General features: G+C 31.3%; 1 protein-coding gene across 1 annotated transcript in view; it reads left to right on the top strand.

The window, feature by feature from the left end:
• Nhe2 (Na[+]/H[+] hydrogen exchanger 2) overlaps window positions 1-23532 on the top strand; it is a 1770486-nt gene that overhangs the window by 814327 nt on the left and 932627 nt on the right. The window contains exons 8-9 of the mRNA XM_089593690.1: window positions 19530-19600; window positions 19675-19890. Of these exons, the coding sequence (XP_089449816.1) occupies window positions 19530-19600; window positions 19675-19890 (287 nt within the window). The remainder of the gene's footprint in view (window positions 1-19529; window positions 19601-19674; window positions 19891-23532) is intronic.

Genomic DNA, 23532 nt, shown 5'->3' with positions numbered 1-23532 from the left:
TTCAATGGTTTTCTACTCCAATAATTTTCATTTTCTCAAAAAAAATTTGAAAGTTCTTTGTTTTCACGTATTTCTTGGTTAAAGTCGCATTCCCATTTTTCTATCAACTCATAATTTGACAATCATCCATTGGATCTCCGGTCGTCAAAATGGTATCTTGGTTTATTGGGTAACACCGTAGGCAGCCGTGCCAAAAGCGACCTTGGAATTGTAACACGATTCCACGATGATCATGCAGACCATCTAGAGGAGTACAGTATCCATCGACGAGGATACCTTCTGGTAAGCGTTTCTTTTGGCAGTGTCCAACGTGCTCGATGAATCGCTGGATAACGTGTTTTTCCATCCAATAAGGCCATTTTAAAGCTATTTTAGATTGATTGTTAGCTATTCTGTAACCTTTCGGTGGTATTATACCAATTTGATTTCTTTTCAGAAATTTTTTTCTATACACACGCATGCTGGTCGAAGCAATCGTTGTGCATTCCCTAAAAGCATCCACCTCGAATTTTCCGAAAGTTTTTCGAAAAGATAAGCAAGCTAATCTGAAAATCTTCACGTTTTGCCAACAGTATTTTATAATTTTACTTTTAAAGTCAAATATGTTATTATTTTCTACTTGTTTATTGTACCATTTTAAGAACTGATCTCGATCTTTCGTATGCGTGCTATCGGGTGAATATACGTCGAGTGGCGGTAGAGGACATATGTACGATTGATTTTCGGGCTTGTTGAAAAAATGTGGAAAAATACCTTTTTCAATTTCTGACAGACCGTATAACTTAGGTAAGCCGCTTAAAGGCATATGAAAGTATTTGAGACTATCAATAAATTTTATTTTTATAAATTCCATCAATATAATTTTTGATCCGTTCATAAAAACGGATAGTACTACGCATTCACCATGTTTTTCCAGTATATACTTAAAAATAAATTGAGCATGGAATCCTTGCGCATTGTGAGCTATGCAAATGATCTCGTCAAAATATTTTTGATTATACGAAGCAAGATCTACCAATTGTTTGATTAGATTAGTTTGAAAAATATTTTCTCGAATGCCGCAATGATCGCAGTTTATCGAAATATCTTGTACGTTGCTACAAGCATTACAAACTTGTTGAACAATACACAGATTTAGTTAGTGGATTTTTTTTCCTTACCACCCACGATGGGTGTTGTCTGTTGCGCTCCAAAATTGTAGTATAATATTAAAAAATTAGGTTTTTTGCTGTTCAATTTTAACGGTTAAATGTAACATTGATAACTTACGGGTTAATACTTTTTACAATTGCAACAAAAAGAAATACCGCATTGATGTTGATGTTTCTTGTTTAATATTCGCACAGTTCTGCAACATAACGGGCAAATTTTTGTTTTTTTGCAAACGGTGTAAGATTTATTATACGAACCTTTTTTCAAATGATTTTCAAAACACGTGAAGTTAAAAAATAATCTGTGGCATGAATCACACTTTTTTGATGAACCCGTCACATCGCAAAGAGGAGATTGCATACACTTGTAGCATTTGTTGGAGCAGGTGTGATCCTCAATACGCCAATAACTCTTATTGCACGGTATACAGTACCCGCAACTACCGCTTGCACCGATCAAATTCAGTGTAGGCTCGTAATGCTCAGCGCTTTCATAGTACATTAATCGTAACGTATAAGCGATTTGTCTTTGAGTCTCTAAGACTAAACGAGTAGCATCGTACAGGGGACGATGACAACGCCCAAAATTTCGAAACGAATAAACGACAATTGCTGTCTTGTGAGTAGAAAAAAAATTTTGAAACTCGGGAATTTCTGCAAGGCTAAACCCTGTATCAGGCACACAAATTTTTGTCAATCGCAAAAGCTCTTCGGCAGCTCTCTTTTCAGTGGGCCTGTAATTGCGTCTTATAAGGTTCAAATAATTATGTAGCCTACCTGTGCGTATTTTACCCCAGACGACGTAAACGTAAGCTGCTGCTAGAGCTCGTGGTAAACAAAGAGTTTCATTATTATTGATGGTTAATATTTATTTTTTCCATACGTTCTCAGTCAAGGCTACACGTCCTTTTTCACTGATGCCACTTATAATGGCACAATTAATTGATAAATTGTCATGGATTTCAAAGTCACTCAAACTCTGTATGGCATTAAAGAAAACGTCCCATAAATCTTCAGCAATAAAATTTTGAGTAGGCCTACAAGATATCCACAACGACCCGTGATGAAACATTTGAGAATTTATAGTAACACCTATAAAGTCTTTAGGATTACTTTTTTTGACTAAATGATTATGTAAATCATTCATACAATTCTCAAACCATGCGTATAAATTAACATTTGGAGGTGGTCTCGTCAATCTACCTTGAATTTTTCGTCCTTCATAATTAAAGCGACGATATTGTCTAGTTGTTACGTCTTCGATGATAAAACGTAGACGATCCCCTTCGCCATTCTGCAACGGTAATTCTTAAAAAAAACATTTTGAATATTTGAAAATAACTAAAGAAAAAGATGCATCTAATAAGATTTACCATCATTCTCGCTACTGTCATGCTACTTCGCTGCTACTTATACTACTGCTACTACTGCTGCTACTACTACTACTACAATCTTCTTTTTCTCTTGCTTTTTTTGTATCTAAATGTTTTTCATCATCACTACTAATATCTTAGTATATCGGTCGATTTAAACTGCTAATCGATAGTTGTGGATTTTCCTTTGCAAGAAAAAATGTAAGAAAATTATACCTAATCAATTAACATAGTAACACAGTCTGCTTATCACTTATAGTGGTCGGTGTACATTCCATGATTGTATCAACATTGAAAAGTGGTTTGTTCCCAAGTGTATCATTATGCATTTGCCTTATCACTAGGTGTAACTTAATTTTTTTAATGCCTGAAAGTAAACAAAAGCAATAATTTTAAGGTATACTTATGGTAACAGCGCACGATATTTTTTGCCAATGGATGATTACGACCGACAAATTTTTGGAACAGCTTTTACAATAGTTTCGTAAACGACTGTACATTGAAAAAGACCACGTTTAAACATGTCACTTACGGTTTTTGTTCGACAACGTAAGACAAGAAAATACAATTTTTTGAGTAATATATTGATGGATAATAATTGAAAATTACTACTCTGAGCTGGGCTGAGCATCTTTTTTCTGCTATTAATATAATATTTTTGCAAGAAATTGTGACTTTTTCCCCCGTGAGTCGTTGCTTTACTTTAAGGAATGTCCTGACTCTTGTATATAATAAACCAATCACTTTGTTTTTTAAATTATAAAACAAAAGTTATCCTATATCACATAATAATTAGTCTCCTCCTTATTTTCTTTCGGAATGCGCTGATTATTTTGTATAGAGTATCCATCACCTTGGTTTCTCAAGAATTTGAGAAGAACAGTTATAAAACAATCGTTACCTTATATTACACAGTGGGTATTCGACGTCTTACTTTTAGGAATGTGTTGACTTTTGTTCATAGAGTATCGATGTGCTATGTCGTCGCGTGGCTCGCTAAAAAACGATCTCATTACTTGCGCAAACTATCTCTGATCTCTTATCTATAGTGCACTTTATTGCTATGAATGATTATTTTCATAGCCAGCGTTTTTATTGTCGCAGCTACAAGTCGATTGTAACATTTCCAAGAGTGTGCTGGCTTTAGGTAATTGAATAATTCAAATGAACGTCCGTAGTCAAGTCTCCGCACACCACTTGTGACATCACGATCGTTTTGGACAAGTAGTATACAGAAAAGCGGCTCGTACGCTTGATCGGTTTGTTTCAGCGATCCACGCGCAACTCACGTAACGGTGTGGTGGCAAGTCACAGAGAGGTAGCGCTCTGGTACCGTTAATTAATGAAGTGATTATAAGGAAAGTGTGGGTGAAGTGTCCGAAAGTCACTGATTGGCTCTACCATTTTCGGGGACTAATTGGGAAAATTACAATCCAAGCAATGGTAAGTAAATCTGTATTTTTCTCTTTACCACTTCCTTCAATCATACAGTTCCCAAAAATAGCGTCTTTAGTCACACATTCCATAAACACACTGTCCAATTATCTTATATTATCGTTCTTCGTATGTAATAGGATATCTATAATATTACACTGCGTCGCTCTCGACGTCTCCAAGATTTCTTATGTCTTTCTCTCTCTCCACGTTTCTCTCTTTCTCTCTTTCCGCAACGTTTAGATTTAGCATGCTCTTCCCTCCGCTCAACAGTTTTTCATACTCCCACCTCACAAATACTTACATGCAACACTTTGGCTTCGGCAAAGCAGACACCTACCCGAGTGGTGGGGGTTTCTTTTGACGGGCCAAAGTGTTGCAACAACTAGTAATACTTAAGAAGCAACAAATTTATCTAAATAAACGTCAGTAATTATTTGATAACTTAATTTTAAAATATATTCAATAAATAAGTTTCCAAACACATTTCTTAAACGGCTAATTTGTATGGTTTGGTTACTAAATTAAAAAAAAAATTCATTCACATAACTTATTCAAATAACTTTGCAAAAAATAAATCGTATAAGAAGTTATAAATTATTTATTTCCACGTATGCAAGGACTTACTAGGTATTGCTTATGATATACTATATATAGAAAAATATTCAAGAAAAATTACAATTTATTTAAAGAACGATAACCAGCATTACTAATCTTTAGTCACTTTGTTTCGAAACTTCATGGGCAAGTAAAAATAGATTACGAACTTACTTAAAAGATTATACACCTAAGAGTACTACAAAACATAGAAATCAGTGGAACGCATTTTGTTACTTTTTATAGACTTTTACAAGAAATCACACTCACTAGCTTTTTAATTTTAATACAACTAAGAACTGTTTTCGATGAGAGTCCTATTCAAACAGTTTCTAATATTTCAAGTCAAGTAACAGATTGCCTCCATTTCTTCGTAAATTCTTGTTGACTTTTGCTAAAGCATTAAGTTTGTTAAACGTTAGTTGAACCTTACAGCTCTCACTGAAAGGTTTCTGCTAAAGCATTCAGCCCACGCAAAAATATTAACGAGAATGCTATTGGCATGTTTTCCAACAGTGTGACTTTTTTCGATGAGAGTCCTATTTCAACAGTTTAAAACACTAGGAGTAAAGCTGGTCGCCTCCGTTTCTTCATAAATTCTTGTGGACTTTTGCCAAAGCATTACATTTACCGTTAAACGTTAGTTGAACCTTACAACTTTCACTTAAATGTTTGAAAAACATTATGCAGAGACCAGCATTTTAAAAAAAATTCTGCTGAACCTTTCGGCCTGCGCAAGAATACTTGCGAGAATGCTATCGGCAGCATTTTTGACTCTGCAACTGGTTAGGATTTCTAATATTTTATAACGTTGTGAGGAAAGGCACAGATGGCCCTGGATTTTTGTAAATCATTGTTGATTATTCTTAATCATGACTTTTTCAAAATTTCAATCCAGCTTAAACGTAATGACATAATTATCGTTTTTAAACAGTGTTATTCAAATTTATTTCTGGAATAATACTGCCGTACATGATAATTGTTTGAGCAAAAAGTGCGAAAAAGGTCATTTTTCATACGAGTTGTGATTGAGTTACATGAGTTGCTGGAGTTACTGGGAATTACTGACACTTGAGCACATGAGTGCGTAATAAGAGTACAATCACACGGTACGAATTATTATCACCAGATACGAGTGTCAGTCAGTGGAATAAGTATGGGAGATTGTCCCCAATGAGTTGGATACAACAAATTTCACAACAGTAAGTGAAAGATTTGTTTTTCTACATAATTTTTAGTGCGTAATATGTTAAATTTTTCACATAAGTGTGTACAAAAAGTTTTCTCTACTGTCAACAGAATTTTCCCCACCCGTATGTGGAAAGTCAGATTTTCTTCACTGAATACAATGCAGAAAATCCAATATTTTAGAAATTTTTGTGAAAAATACATTAGCAAAGCAATTTGTAACGTACCTATACTTTATATTGGAAAAAAATTAGTGAACCTTTAAGCCGACACAATAAATAAACAGATTGAAATATCAAAGGTCTCTATTTCCTTAGACAGTAACCCACGGTTCGGTTAAAAGTTATTTAAGGCAGTTACTGGACGAAAATTACCATGTTGCTACGACTACAATTAATAAAGAGTAGCAGTCAGAAGACATTTATAACTTATAAAAATCGGTACAATACATAATACTCGTCTGCAAGTCAGGAAGACAGAAAAAAGTTGTGTCGGTTCTAATTTATTTATGTAATTCAGATTCAATTTTTGAGGGCTGTAAGTTGCTTATTTTTTGTACCATTTATTGAACACTATACCAATGTGTAATCTTCACTTGTCAAGTATTTGATTAAATATTCAACTTGTGTGATCTGATGTATCTTAGATACAGACTTACATGAATGACTGAGGAATTTACAGTTCGTGGTAGTGTATTAAGTTGAAGACGTTAGTAAATATTATTTTACTACAGATCATTTTTAAATGTTGATGTCATTTTTAATAACACTATAAATAACTCGTTCCGATCCCATCGAAATCGTTCGTTTTGAAAATATGTTTCGAGCGTTAAATATTTAATACGAAAAGTCTAGGTTGGTTGCGTAATAGCAAACGTTGTAGAAGTCTTACTAACAAAAATGTTTGAAAAACCAGTATGGACTTAAGAAACACGGCTTACACACTGTATTACGAAAAGGCTGAAATTGGTCACAACGTTCAATATATTAATATATTAATAATTTATAGGTATTTCATGTCTAGTGTTTCTTTCATGTGCAGTACACTTACATATAGGCACAGAAAAATATGGTCTTGGAGCTACATAATATATAATACTGTTGTACAATTTTTTTATGAAATTTATTATTTTTTGTAAGGGTAGATAGACATAGGCATCTTCAAATTCACGTCACCCCAAAATCTGTGAGCTGTTCCATTCAACTTGCTACTGCTTGCTTTTTTTAAAAGTCTTTAGTACGAAAATTTCGAAAAATTCAGTTCAATGTGCCTAAGTAGTTTGCTTGTAGATAAATAGTATCCCAAAAATAGTTAAAAAATCATCTTTTTTTTTCATAGCTGTCGCAATGTTTTGACAAATCTTTAGTTGCCATTACGGGCATTTATGATATCGTCGAGATTTTTTTCCTCACCAACTCTTGTATTTATCATACTTTTAATTTATTATCAATTTTGTACTAACTTTAGTAACAAATAATGAGAGAATACACAAAGCTAATAAGTTTGAGAATCAATCAGGCCAAATTTTCTGAAATTCTGTTTTAAATTAAAAGAGAAAATTTTTATCTTGTGATCGTTAGACATCTTAGTAATTATTTACTACATCTCTTTAAGAAACATTTTTTTAAAGGATTGCGATCTACACTTTGTGGTTCTAAGAGTTTATAAACACTTAGTTATAATTTTTCGTGCCAACATGAACTGAGCATTTGTATTTTTACTTATAGTTTGATGATGTTCAAAATACAAAGTGTTTCTGATTGTCTTTTTCCTTAATTTTGACAAGAGATAATAGAAAGTCGTATCTGAATTTTCAGATCTTGTAACTGCATCTCTTTTTCTGTATTACTTGACATAAGAATCGCAAATCGTAACCTTACAAACCAAGAGACGATCCCAAATTTCACGGAGGATAAGGGTAATGGTTGTCAATTTAAAAATAAGTGTATTTTGATAAAAGAATGAAAAAAGTACCATAATGTATTTCCCAAATCTTTTAGATTTTTGCAATAAATCAATGTCAATAAACTTACCTCATGAACTGGTCGGTTTTCGTTAGTTTTCTACAGTCTTACAGTGTATTTGTAAATTAACATTGAAATTAATTTATTGTAAAAATCTGACAAATTGAAACTAACTCTTGCAATGGTGTTCTAATACACTTATACTTAAGTTCACAATTGTCACCTTCATCCTGTAGATAATTTGCGCTTAACTTATTATGGATGAATTACATAAAATCACATTCCAGGACAAACAGTGAGTAAAACTCTCTCCTATACTTTTGTATGATAAGGTGTTACTGAACAAATATTGTGTTAAAGTTTCGAAGCAATTCAGAAGCTCTTTTTTTTTTCATTTTAAAAAATTGTTAAAACTACGACTTAAGTGATGTTGAAAGGGGCGTAAAAGAAAAAGACGTGTAACATAAGATTTTTCCTATGTTAAGCGACAAGTGGCAGTAGTTGGAAGGTAAAATGATTCTATTTCTACATTTCGTGTTCAAATTGTTTGTCAGAAAATAGTATAAGCAATGAAATGTGAAAGGTTGTATGAATAATAATTACGCTAACTAAGTAGAACGAATGTTTGGTCATTACTATTATCCAAAATGTTATGAAAGACTCAACATACCCAGTGAAACCTACACTCTGAATATTCAAAATCCTTTTTTTAAAGGAACTGCCTACTTTTTCTTTATTTTTTAACAATTTTTATTCACCTTAAAATGTGGTTTTAATTAGGAATATCCAATTCTGAATACCAATGAGTTTTTATAAACTAATTTCTTACGTAACAGTTCAAAGATATTAATAATTAAAGAATAGCTTAACTTTTGTTCAATATTGTATTTCTTAATTGATTTGGCACCTAATTATTTTTTGTACTTTAACCCAAAACGGTGTCTAATGAGTACAGGACTATAAAAGTACTAAAACACAACATACTTTATTTTTTTCAAAATCACTTGAATTTTTTTAATGATCTATGTACCTCACCTGAATGAGCTAATACTTGCATGAAATTTTTTTGATTTGTAAATCCCACTTTCATTGGCGTGAATTCTTATTAAAAAATCAGGACAATTAAACAATTTATTCCTCACAATTATTTGTTTGACCTGTTCTGTTAACCCTGGTGTGAAGAAAGAAAAAATAGTATAGTTCCGTAGAATGAAGTTGGTCTTTCCTTTATTTGCAACTTGTACGATTAGTTGCAATATGGTTTAAAAGTCATAATTTCCAAATTTACTTAGATTATTATAGTTAAACTCATTATTTATTACTAAGTAGTTATTGGCATCTTTCATACAGATTAGAGATGATTTTTTTTTTCAATTTTCTGTTTCTATCTTACTTATATTAGAAGTAAAATCATTTCTAAAAACAAAAGTAATTTCTTTGTAAGAAGCTACGTTTAAGAAATTTTAATCGTCTGAAAAATCTACATGACGCGTTAAAGAATAACATTCAATTTTTTGGTGATTATTAATTTCTCAAGCCAAGAAATTAAATGCCAAACAGGTCCACGTGTGCTAACTCTCGAGAAGCTACAGAGATCACAATTACATTAAGTTTTCTACATAGTTAAGAAAAAATGTGAGTGATATTAATTCTTCAAAACTTACTGTAGGTTATTTTTTTTTAATTATACAAATTAAAAATATGTGGTTAACATATACTCTTATGTAAGGTTATCTCTTTGTCTAGCTCATTTGGACAAAAATTTTTTACAACTGCTAAGAAATATTTTTAAAAATCTACCCATGAATTAATTATTGTTTAGTCATTCTATAGAAAATTTTGGGGCATGTTACAAAGCACTGTAAATAAAACCAAAGTTAAACTTAGCTAAAATATCGAGTTTATCAGATGCAAGAGGGCGCGTTTGGCAAAGGGTGCTAAGCTGCGTCGGCTGGGGAGACTTATCCTTCCTTCCCCTGTTTGTAATGCTCCTGAACCTTCTTAAGCTTTACTTCGGGTTTTTCTTAACTCGTCTGAGATCTTTCAATGTCTATACAATCATCCATTAGTTTACGAAGGTAAAACTGAAATTAACTTAAAATTGTATTTACCTTTGCGCCTTTCATTCTTTTTTTTTTTTATTTTTTCGTTTCTCAGCATACAATGACTCTTCTTCTGTTAGTGATTGGTTTAATATGCCATTTTCCGATCAAACGCGTCCAGTTGGTTGCTCTGAAATACTTCTAATTTTGGAATTATCATGCTCACAAGTATCATCATCATCATTATTATTCGGTTCACTTTCTGCAGGACAAACATTTATACATGTCTTCAGAAATATTTAGCTACATTAATGTTTGTATTAATCTTGGATCGAATAAAAAAGCAAAAATAGTAACAAACAGGAATCAGTGACTTAGACTAAATATAAAAGTGACAGAAGAATTTTACAATACACAGATTTAGATTATCATATTTGCATACTAACGTGCATAGAATTCATAATAGTCGAAATTTTTTAACATTTATTTACCAGAAATTATATTAGTAGTTGCCTTTCTACAGTTCTAAGTTGGTCTCCTTGTACAGAAGAAATAAGAGGTAAACTAGTATTATCTATGTCTATTTTTGAACCTAGAATTTAAGCATCACTTGAAAAAAAGTAAGCATTTTTGTCTTACTTGGGGTGCAAGGTTGTTAGCTTAAGGATCAGATACTACCGTATAATGGTAAGGGCCCAAACATAAGGGATAACTGACAACAATAACGACTAATAAATACCTAATCAAACAATAATGTATCTACACTTTAAGGCTTTCTTTCATATTTTTTTGTAAATTGTCTGAATTTAAGAAAAAAAATTATTTTTTAAAAGTTCTAACTCTAACGGTTTTTTTTTTTTAAATTTAAATGTTGCAACAAAAAACCATATTTTTCAGATGAAAACGAATTAAAGTGGGCTGTCACCTTGGAGTCGAAAGAATTGGTTTTAATATCAGTCTTATCGCATGAAAAATAATTAAAAAATTCTTAAAACTTTAATTTAAATACGTTGAATAAATAATATGATGTATTATCTTGATGTTTACAATAAAATTTAAACAAAATTTGAAAAAAACTTTTTTAGAACTGACCAATTTATAAAGGGGGCAGTCACAGTGGTTTCGTCTTGTTAGATTGTCAGCTATAACCTCCAAAAAAAATGTAGCCGTGATTTAATAAAACTTGTTCCTTACTTATAAAAACTGCGTACGTAGAATCCATCTATAAAATTATTTTTAATTTAGTAACCAAGAAAGTGATACGATTTTTTATGTCAGGTTCTTAAAAAAAAAAAAAAAAAAAAAAAATCGACTTCTGAATTACTCCGAATGCTCCAAGCAAACCACTTTAATTGTCTTACTTCCTTCGAACTTGGTAGTCACTTCGGTTTTAAAATTTTTTAAATTATGTTTCAGTGCAAGTGACAAAATAATTGATTTTTTTTTTAGTCATTAGTTATTTATGCATGAATTACTTTTTTTTAGTACTATAAATAATACTTGTTACCAGTAATAGTTTTTAAGAAATGAGGCTGCAAAAGAGTGCTTCAATTTTCCAACCCTACCCTATATGATGCCTTCAAGGTAAAAGTTCTCAGTTGAAATCTTTTATATTTTTTTTTCTTGAATCTCTATATTAATGTGTATAGTATCTTCAAGTGACGATATTCGTTAAAAAATTTACATACATGTTTTCTTTCGTCCTGACTTCATTTTTTTAAAGGTTATTTTTCAAAAGTAATAATTTTACTATAAGCTGCATATTACATTTAATACTCGTATGACGTCATATTTCTGCTGCCGTTTTTCAATAATTTATTAAAATAATTGCCAGACTATAATTATATTCAGAAGTATCTAAATAAAAAGGATTTCTTACACTTGATGTTAAAATTTTTTATTTCCGAAACTCTCTTGACCAGTAAAATTATGTTCATGGGTGGGCCGCAGCAAAAAACTTTACTTTAGGGCCTCTGGAATGAAAATAAAAATTAATAAAATACTTAGGAATAAACAAATTTAAATTCATAAGCCGCATAATCTTACCTCTCTACGAGTAACGATGTAGAGGTGAGTCTCTCATATTCGTATTCATTGCTTCATTATATGAGTCATCATGGTTAATTATATCCATAGTCGACAAATTATTTTGGTAGCGATTAATGTTATTGTTTAATGTACCAGCTGCAATAATACTCATATGTACAAATGACGTGAAAAAATTATGGTTATAAGCGATAAAAATTACATTAATATCTTATTGGTCTTAGTAATAAGAAATTAACGTACAAAAAAATACAAATTTACCTCATCATGAATAATCACAAGAAGATAAAAGGATACTGCCAAAATGGACACTATTCACATCTAACTGATTTTGGTTAATTAAAGTCGCACTAGTAGCAGTCAATAAATCATTATCATGGCTGCGATAACCACCATGGTTTCGTGTAACACCTAGAGTTATGTAAAAATACGTGGATACTTTCACATCAATATATTAATGACATTTTCAATAAATTTTAAAAAATCTAGGCACATACACATTCCACGAAAATCGTAAAAAATTACATAGATTCCTATTTACACCTACTATTTGCTAAAAAATTTAGTATGTTGTACAGTTTAGTAGTACGAATAAAAATGTTTGTGTATGTTCTATCGAAAAGCATTTTTTAGTAAAACTCTTAGAAGGTTGTTTTTTTTGTTTTTTACAATACAGTATTTCTTTGCGTTTAAAGTATTACGTATGCGTAATACATATAGTACAAAGTACTATAAAACTACTGTATTAGAGTACTCTGTTCAAATAAAACACATACACGCTTTTTCATTCAGTGTGAGAAGATTCGTATTTTAAATTAATGATTACCTTACACGTGATAAGCATTACTTCGAATTTGAGAAGGTAAAGGATGTCATCTCTATGAAGGCTGCGTCGTAGAATTCTTATTAAAAAGACATTTCTTGTAAGGTAAAAGCACCAGTACGTGAAGACTTCTTTCATAAAGTCTTTGTTTTCCCATTTTTATTGAATTTCTGATTTGCATAACAACAAAACAGTCATTGTGCCAGTAAGTTTATATTTTTTCCTTTAAAAAAAAACAAAAAAGTTTTTCTAGGTCATGTGTATAATCAATAAATTAATTTTAAAGTTTTTTTTCCAATAACCCAGTAGATGAACAGTGTGTTCAGGTATTGGTACCGATATGTATTTTTGACCGAGTACTTAAACATCCCATGTTAATTAAATGGGAGAGAGGTTATGTTAGCTGCCTTCTACTGATTTCTATTTTTATTATGTATTGCAAACAACCAAATCGAAAAATTTCTTTTTTATTTCATTGGTAACATATTATGAAAACTATAACGACTGGCTTGACATACTATTATTATTGATTAATAATGATTTCAATCGTTTTTAAGTGTTCGAGTACTGGGCATAGGTAAAACCTAATGGTACCAGTACCTGAACAGTCTCACAAGCCACCTTATACAAGTTGCACGAATAAATAATTTTTTTCTCGTTGAGTACAAAGACTTACTAAAATATAAATTTTGTTTTATCTAAAGAGCGATCAAAGGATATCAGAAAAAATTTTTTTTTTTACTTACTTAAATTAAAAATAGTTTATTCAAGCTGTTCAATCTACTGGTGCAATTTTAGGAAGTGTTCACGTACTGGTGCTTTTACCTTACACTAAATGAATCGACAAATTTTTCGGCATGACTGGTACTTTGGAGTGCCTTATATTTTTATCAGAGCAAAAAGTGTAAGAGCCCTTAAAACTTATTGGTTTTGTGTGAAGAGGTTTGGTAAGAAAAAAATTGCGGTCGCGGACCTTAGCGTCAGCGGTGTGTGCATGTGTGTATGTATGCCCGTAATCAAGTTTTTTGACTAACTCATGCTGTTTTTGTCAGAATGGGCTAAAATTTAACTCAGAGCTTCGTCTCTTATGTCTTTCAAGATGTTTCACAATCAGCAAGTTTTCCTGTTTTAGAGGAAAATTGACAGTCATTTTAAGATGGTATTTTCAGTGTAAAAGAACAGTTTTTCGGACACAACTTTATAACGAGATATTTTCAAGGTTTGCTGTGAAAGACAACTTAATACATTTAATTAAAATAACACTCTTTCTGTGTTATTATTTTCGTCTAAAGTGTATCTCAAACGTTCTGTGAGTCACAATATGCTCAAAAATTGTAAAAATATGGTTTTTCCCTATCCATCTTATTTGTTTTGTACCTTAGAATATAATATTAAACGTAGAAGTTGTAGATCTCATTAAAATACAATTTTTTTGAGTAAAAAATTTTCCCCTAGGATGTAACCCACACGTTCTATGAGCCAAAACGTAATTGTAAAATGAATAAAAAATCGTTTTTCCTTATCAAACTTTTTTGTTTTGCATTTCAGTTGATGTACTTGATGTTACAGTTGTAAATCTTGTTAAAATGAGACTTTTTTGTATTGAACATATTTAGTTATGATTTGAAATTTGCGCCGTAAATCACAAAAAATGCCAAAAAATTGTAAAATTATCGTTTTTCTCTATCTATCTTACTCGTATTTTAAAAATATAACCTCTCAGATTACAAAGAAAATGAAAAACTTATAGATCTTTGAAAAATAAAACTTTTTGTATCCAAGATTCATGTCTGAAAGATAAAATTAATGCCATAAATCGCCAAAAATGATAAAAAAACATTTAAATTTTTCTACCAACCCCGTACTAAACAGTACCGAATTTCTAATCAGTGTGGTAATAAATGTTATATATTTCCTCGTATTAGTAGTATCATGAATGCGAAAATACAGTTCATTAATTTATCCACTTGTTTTATTGGTGAATGGGCTCAAGTGTAGCTGCATCCTTTACATCCATTGGATTATAGGTGAAGGTTACACCGCATTTATGCATATTTACTTTTTCATTCAATGTTTTTAGAGTTCCTTATTTAAATTCAAGCTCTTATAAGCGAATAAATAATATACAAAAAAACTGTGTTAAATGAAAAAAAAAAAAAAAAATAAACAAATAAAACAAATAACTCTGAACTTCAAATTTAAACTAAAAAAAGTATTTTTGATACAAGCTAAGTATACGTAATTAATCAGCATACTATCTTTATACAATATCCTGAATTATTAAGCAAATCAGAGGTATAGGTAGTAATGTAACTAGTAAGTTACCAAGTCGTTTAAAGAGATTTTGTATGATTGTAGAGTTATTACGAATAATGTGATACAGATTTAAGTTTTTAAAATGCGTCGTCTTACCTAGTTTCAAGTAGCTTTGTGGAGAGGCGAGATGATTACTTTCACTGGTGTATCCTCTATCATTTTCATTAATATCTTATTCACTGTGATTACTGAGACGGTTGATATATAATGTTTCTTTACTATTACTATCGTTATCGTTATGCCTATTATAATCTACATTCTTTGTGAACATGTAATTGTATTAAATACTTATTCATTATAATTAGTTTGAAGGCAGTCTTAGAGAAACAGAATTTTTTACTTTAATTACTTAATGAGCAAAATAAACTTACAGTATTCATTGTTTAATCAATAATGGGCGTTAAGAAATTTTGTTTGAAAAAGGGACAGTAAATATCATTATTGTACTAAGAACATTAGCTAATGCCAATATCTCTAAACAAAACGTTGAAGGTAGCTCAGTCAGATAGCACAGACGATGCACAGTCTTCTTTTTGAGAACCACAAACGCGTATCATGTAATGTAGCGCCGCCACATGGATTCATTAAATAGCTGTATGATGTGCTATACAACATGGGTAAGTATAAAAATCACGTAATGGATGCAGAGATTCATTCAGAATTACTTTTCTTTTTAAGATAGGATGGCTGCAACTATGTTCCTTTTAGAAGTACTTTTGATATCTGATCTTACGTGACAAGTGTCTTGAGTAAACTTTCCTCCTTTATGAATGAAGAACTTTATGAACATATCTCGGAAAACTATAAATGGTTGTAGGCAGGGATGATATACTCGAAATTTGAGAAAACTGCGATACCATCAAATGACTGTATTTACTCGATAGTTTAACTTTATAAAAATATACTAAGCTCCTTATGGTTTGGAGGTCTAGCACCGATAGCTTATAACAGACATAACATCGCTCAGACACATATGAGACGTTTCAAATTTAGCATATTTATTTAACAAAAAGTGTACATAATTCTCTGAGGCTACAACACTAACTGTAATGTTTACATAAAATCAGGGCTGGACGTGACACTTCTGATTGACTGTCACTACTGATGATAAACACGTAAGTGGAACAATTTTTTCTTTTTGTTTTAATATAGAGTACGCTATCTGTAACGATTTTTTGGACAATTCGAATTCCTTAAACGTAGCTTTTTACAAATAAATCCCTTTCGTTTTTGAAAATTATTTTTTTTTCCAATATTATTACGATAAAAGCAGCAAATTGGAAGAAAAACATGTCTTTAGTCTTTTATCTGAATGAAACGTGCCAATAAGTCAATTTGGAAATCATTACTACGAAACCATATTGCAGTTGATTGTACAAGTTGCAAATAAGGAATATACCAACTTTATCTTATGGAACTATACGATTTTTTTCGCACCAGCATTAACGGATAATGCTAAACAAGCAATTGTGAGAAATAAATTGTTTAATTGTTGCATCGTTGAAATATCTGCTGATAGGATTCTCGTAAATATTTTTGCGTGGCCTGAAAATTTCAGCAGAATATTTTTTTAAATGCCAGTCCCTGCATACTGTTTGTTAAGCGCTTAAGTGTGGGCTGTTCAGTTCAATACACGTTTGATCAAAGTAATGCTTTGACATGCATTTACAAAGATACGGAAAAAGAAACAATCTGTTACTTTACTTGAAATGTTCGAAACGCTTTAAATAGGACTCTCATCGAAAATAGTTTTAAATTGTATTCAAATTAAAAAAATAGTTAGTGTGATTTTTTTCAAAGTCCATAGAAAATAAAAAAAATACATTTCATCGATTTTTATGTTAAGTAGTACTCTTGAATGTATAATCTTTTTAATATGTTTTTAATCTATATTGTCCTTGCCTATTAGGTTTTGACAAAACATAACTGTGGATGAGTGACACTGTTCAACGTTCTTTCAATAAATTATAGTCGTACTTGAATGGTTTTCTATGTACAGTATATCATGTGCAATTCTAAAAAAGTCCTTACATACATGCAAATAAATAATTTATAGATTTATATATATATATATATATTTTTTTTTTTTGCAGAGTTACTTGAATAAGTTGTACGAATGAATTTTTTTACAGTAACCAGTGCAAATTTAGTTGACGCATATCATAAATTAGCCATTTAAGAAATGTATATGGAAACTCATTTATTAAATATATATTTAAATAAAGTTGTCAAATAATTAGTGACGTTTATTAAGATGCAGTTGTTGCTCCTCGAGCATAATTTCATCATTGCTATAAAAACACGCAGTCGTTATCTTAATGCAATAAGATTTCCTATTTTTCTAGCTATACAACACCAAAACTTTTATTTTTTTTCTTGTTAAGCATGTGGTTATGAACCGTTCGAGCTAATTTGCACCATTATTTTTAGATAAATGTGTATCATGCATTACCTAAGTTCTAAATTGTGAAATGGTACCTTGTGGACACAAATTGGCATGCAAAAGATGCGCTGAAAGACGGTTGAGTGAAGCTTACAATAAAATGATATGTTGCATGTGTCGAGGACCGGTCTAAGCAAATCAAAGAAGGCGATATTTTGTTGAATGTTTGCTATGTACGTTAACATTACGATAAATGTTTCATAATGTTATTGTATATTTGGGATGAATAAAAATAAATTGCTTACGAAAATTTGATAACAGTAATTCGTAAAATTTAAGTTTTCTACAAGATTTGAAAATATTATTAAAAAAAATTTCTCAATACTCTTATTCAGAAATGTATGTAAATGGCAATTGTGTATCTGAGTAATAGAACGATACGTACGAATTTGCAAAGGTTTGGATTTACATACCTAGAGGTTAACGGTACGAGCCAAAAGTAAAGGCTCTTATGAGGTCTGCAAAAAAGTCTTATCAAACGAGTTACGTATACCTGTTGCCCGAGAACCTGAAATTAAGCAGTGCCAATGCTATTTTTATTTTACGAGGCAAAAAATAATTGTTCCTTACAACCCTGCTGAAATTTCGTGCATTCTACTTCAATTTCGCAACAGAAACAGCCTCAGTACAGACCTGCACTTCATACAAATCTAGTTTCTTTTTTTTTTCTCATTACTGTTGTTATTCGTCATCGCCCATAGACTCAGACATAGCTTTTTCATTCAAGGATAGTATTTGTCAGCTATTGTTGCAAACCTAAGTTATGGCCAGATCTTTATACGCGTAAACACGTATAAATACCAGGACCACCTCAATCACACCTATGATCACGTTTGAAGCATAAGAGAAAGAGTTAATTGACCCCTGAAAATCAACAGCACAGGCGAATCAGCGGGACTCGAACGGTCACCCATCCAAGTACTAACCGCGCCATATGCTGCTTATAATCTTAGAAATCGACAGAACTGCAACTCTACCACTGCGCCACCACAACCACTTAAAAATATAGTTATGTTCTCGGTGAGAGCCCTGTAGATATGTAGCGCAATAGCAGTAGGTACAGGTACCGATGCATTTGATCAACAGACTTGACCTTACTAAACTTTTTTCTGTTTGAAGTGTGAAACTTGCTTTTTATTCTGTCGTATTATATATTGAAATGGAACAAGCTTCAGGGATTCTTTTGTATAAGCCACATCCGTGACAGTATGAATCAGTATATAACTAGCATACTAAGATATCAACAGTTCTAGTCCTTAGACTTAAAAGAATATAAATATGTATTCTTGGCAAGAAGTACACGTGTTTCGTGACATGATTTTTGTACGTATTTTGTACGATGCAAGTTTGAGGCCTACGGTCAAATTTGAATCAGTAGTAAAATAATATGACTAATCTGATAACCATGTTTCAAAGATTAAAGGACACTTATAAAACAGTAAACTTATCTGAAATAGTAAAAGGGGCATGCCCACCATGCCAAAGATTATGGGGTGTCACGCGGGGCCCTATAAACTAGTTTGATGTAAGCTGTTAATACAGAAAACAGTTAAATTTTGAGTTGTAAAAGTGCTAGAAAATAAGTTAAGGTAGGTTAGTTACTAGACTTAAGAAAACGAGAGTTTTTCAGAGTGCTAAGGTTAACCTCAAGGTATTTTAAAATGGTATACTTCAATGAAGATCAAAAAGCAGTAGAGATTTTTTTGCATGTCTGTAGTCGCAGAAAGATGTATTATACTTTATAATGAGGAACTAGTACTTTTGGTGGTCAAAGACTGCTTTTTCTTAGTAAATAAAAAGTTTGATCACCCTTGCTCATATTATTCATTAGGACGCAGTAGAATAAGTGCCTTAGTTCTTGAAGAAAGGCAAATAAGTCTCATAAGCATAAGGAAAAATAGAGAAATAACCTGGAAAACCATTACTTTGCTTGTTTTTACTGGGCTTTAAAGTATTTGACAGCATGGTTTGCTACGTATAAAATATTTAACAAAACATTTAAGATATCTACTTATTAAACTATAAAATTATATACATTCTGAGTGCTTTGGTTCGAAACTTTATTCCCTTCTGAACAACCAAGGTTTGAAAAAATGTTTTTTAATTTTTCTTGATAAAATTGTCTTGAATTTACTTATTACTCCTTTTCCAGATAATTGATCACATAATGGCAGGAATAGAAGATATTTTAGGAAAACATGGGAACTATCATGTTCGAGATAAGTATGTTAAGCTTACTAATATTTTTCTCTTAAGGCTTACAGCAATCAATATAGCTAATCGATTTATTGCCATAGATTTAAAAGGTTTGACAATAAGTACATCCGACCTTATCTTGTCAGAAGTTACTATGGAGCAGAACCCAAAATTTTAGAAACGTATTCAAAATTGACGATGAAAGATGCAATCAAATACATTCAAAGAAATGCTTCATCAATTAGTAATGTTAATGGAATGGATAATACGTCAACAATATTAAGAAGTCCGAGTAAAACAGAAGAGATAAACACAAGGTACCAAATTGATGTAAACTTTTTTAGTGTTTGTGTAATAAGTTTATTATAAAGTAATAAGAATTTAAAATTATAAATGATAAATTTGTAGCACTTTATAAGCTTTAAAAAAACAAATTTCTATATTTTAACGTCCAAAAAAATTTTATAAGTAATGTCTTATTTTGATTAAGTTAAGTATAGTTGAACCTTTATCTCATTATAATGCTGTTACAAAGTTTTCAATTTGACAATGGGATTTATATGTAACATTAACGTTTTCACAGTACTGCAAAGTAAAATGTTAGTATAAAATAAAGAACACAACATGGTAATATCATATCAGAAACAATGTTAATGCGGGTTGCATGTAAAAAAAATATGTCAATAGTAACAGTATTATTTATTGAGTCAGTAGTGATGTTATCACTGGTAAAACAGGTCTGGCGTGGCGTTTGTCTAGGTCTTAAAGCTGGAGCGTTACGTAACCAAAAATAGGAGCCACGATTTAGTAGTTTGATTATCTATCTGCACATTGTTATTTAAAAATTTTGCACAGTGAGTAAGTAGTTTTTAAGACACGGTAGCCCATCATAACAAACCCCCACCACCTACACTAGTGAGACTTTGCTGACAGGGAACTGTGTCGCTGTTCACTTTCTTGGAAGGGGGTACAATGATCTCCTTTCATCTTTTGACACCACGAAGATTACCTGAACTCGCTTGCATACGTGTATGTGTTTTATTCTTAAATTATCAAATTATTGTATGAAGATGAAGTAAGAAAAATAGAAAGTATGAGAGAGTCCTTGTCATGGTATTAGTTTAGCTTACGGTTCTCATTAAAATGTTTCTCACTTTACGAAAATTTAGAGTATTGCAAAAAATTTTCATAATGAAAGAAATTATCAAATACTTTTCTATATTTAGGTCAGTAAGTAGCTGTGATATAAGCTGAAAACAAATTTTCATGTTTATTTAACTTGAATTGGCAGTTTTAGGACTACCAACCATTAAGACTTTTACAAAGTCCCCACACATATTCACCTTTTTTTCTGATAATTAATTTTATTACACCATACACACTTGTGACCATGTCTAAATTTTTTTTTCCAACATCCGTATACAAGTAAAATTAATTTTTGTCTACATATTTTACAGCCATAGTTAGCATTAGTGAATTCTTCAAATTATTCTCACTATCACTGTAACTATTTTACTCTTTACTATTCCGAGATATTTCTCTACCAACGAAAATCACAGATGTGGTCAATTCATTTTTGTAACTATACGACATACTATTTGAATTTCTTAGGTAATCAAAATCACGGAAAATTATGAATTAATTATCCCTCAATCAAATGATACTATTTTTATCACTGTTGAATGCAATTACTATTTTTTTTTATCACATGCATTACTATTGTCCCTTACTAAATCACTATTATTATAAACGATTATGTCAATTGTTTTGTCCCACTTACTATCACTTTTTTATAAACATAATGCACAAGCCTTTTTTTCTAAGGTTATGTATTGGGAATGTTTCCTTTAGATCACGTTCTTTTTTTTTTAAATAAGGAAAAAAATTGTTTCCAGCCATAGTTTTTAAAAATGTATTGCCATTTCACTAATCTTTCATGTGTTTTTATCAACCAATAGCTTATAATTACATATTTATTTTAAGTAAAAAAGATCACTGCAAACACGGCGTTGCAATTATTTGGTGTCCTTTTAAATTTTTTTCCGGGGAAGCCATTGTGGATTGACGAGTCCAAAATCTCTTGCCACAATATTAAAACTCACTTTACTTGGTTAATGAATTTTAACATAACTCATTTACTAGTTACATAAGCTTCTAGAAAATTTGTAAACGGATAAGCTCATTCACGACATGCCTATAAAATCTCTAGAAAAAATCGGATCAGGCCACGGTTGGCGCGCAGTATCGGTTATAATATCACTACTCTGAACTGTCTCAGCATCCGAAGGTTCCTTTTAATCCAGAAGCATATTAACAACTAACCTAATTGTACACAACGTACCATTGAGTGGTAACTTGAAGTTTCATACTCAGCAGACAGAATAATGGTAAGTAACGTGAAGTAACATTTAGAATGTTACATCTTAGCGCCCTCACGTATGTATAGTGCCAACTCTGCAAAAATGCTTTAAGACTTGAGAAAAGTGAGTTTCCAAAAAAAAGTAGCAACTACATCGTAGGAATTTTTGAACTGTGAATAGCTTGTTATGTATCTTACGCAGAAGTTGATACCGTTATCAAATTTCTTTGTTAATGCGATTCTAGTGACATACGATCTTTTTGTTAAAATCATCACAGAACAGAATTCTGTTGTGAGGTATTAAATAAGAAGAATACCATAGTTGTATTTTTCTTTCAAAAATGATTGTGCTGCACAAGATTCTTTTATCAAAAAAGTCTAAATAAGGTTCCAGGCGTCTTAAGTTACGTTCGCGAGCACATTATAAAATGCACACTGTTTGAGTGTACATGGGTGAAAATAACGAGAGAGCCTTTTTACATAGAGATGTGAATTCTATTTAGTAAGACATTCCATTGTTCAAATAAAAAAAAACTTGCAAAAGTCGTAGACTTTTTTTTGATAAATATCGTGTCGAGTAAAATGCACCTTAAGAGTCTCAAGGTACGTACATGCACGTGCGTATGTGTACAACACACCCTGTGTAAAATTGGAATGTGATGCATTTGGTTATTCAAATGGAGTAGAAAATCTGTCTTTTTTATTTTTTCAGTAAATATATAAAATGTTACGATAAATCTCGGTAGATATACCATTCATCATACAGAAATGCTATAAATATCATACTCTGTGAGCTCCTTGTCCAAAGTACTATTTTTCTTTCCTTATAATATTAATGGTTATAAAGGGTATTCCCAAGACGCATTTAATCAGTGTTACAAGGTGTACGTAACGTATTACGAATGTTCACGAGTTATACATATTTGTAGTTTTTATATCGATTTAGAATCAGACTCAGTTTTAACGAGATACGACTACTGTGAAATACGCAAACGTATTTGTCAAATTTATTCAATTAAATAAGTAATAGATCTTGTGCTAGATTATAAAAAATATTTTTATCGAGATGTCTGTATTGTTTACAACGCCCAGGGATTCGACCCTCAATTTATTTTTAAGTATATTGTTGAAATACTCAGCAAGCGAGTGACACCATTCATTATTATAAATGAATCTAAAAGTATTTTGATGGAATTTATGAAGATAAAAGTTATTAAAAGCCTTAATTATTTCCACGTGCCTTTGAGTAGTTTACCCAAATAATCTGACTGATATTGCAAAGGGCGTTTTTTCATATTTTTTTTATACACCTGAAAATTAATTATACGTAGGTCCTCCACCACTATTGGATGTACATTTGCCCGATAGTATGTCTGTACAACAAAGAAAAGTTTTTTAAAAACGTGCAGTAAACAAGAAGCCAAAAATTAAACATTGAATTCCCAACAAGAGTTTATTAAATACTGTAAACAGGATGTAATAATTTTAAGATTATCTTGCGTGACTTATCAAGAAAATCTCGCAAATTTTCAAGTGGATCCTTTCATTAACTATACGACAATAAACTAGACATGTGTGCGTGTCTTTAAGAAGATATTTT

This window comes from Copidosoma floridanum, unplaced genomic scaffold (genome assembly GCF_036245765.1).
Source record: "Copidosoma floridanum isolate Cflo_tuat_1 unplaced genomic scaffold, Cflo_Japanese_pri ptg000020l, whole genome shotgun sequence".
Classification (NCBI taxonomy): Eukaryota; Metazoa; Arthropoda; class Insecta; order Hymenoptera; family Encyrtidae; genus Copidosoma; species Copidosoma floridanum.
The sequence above is the reverse complement of the archived record's forward strand: the minus strand, read 5'-3'. Positions and strand labels throughout refer to the sequence as shown.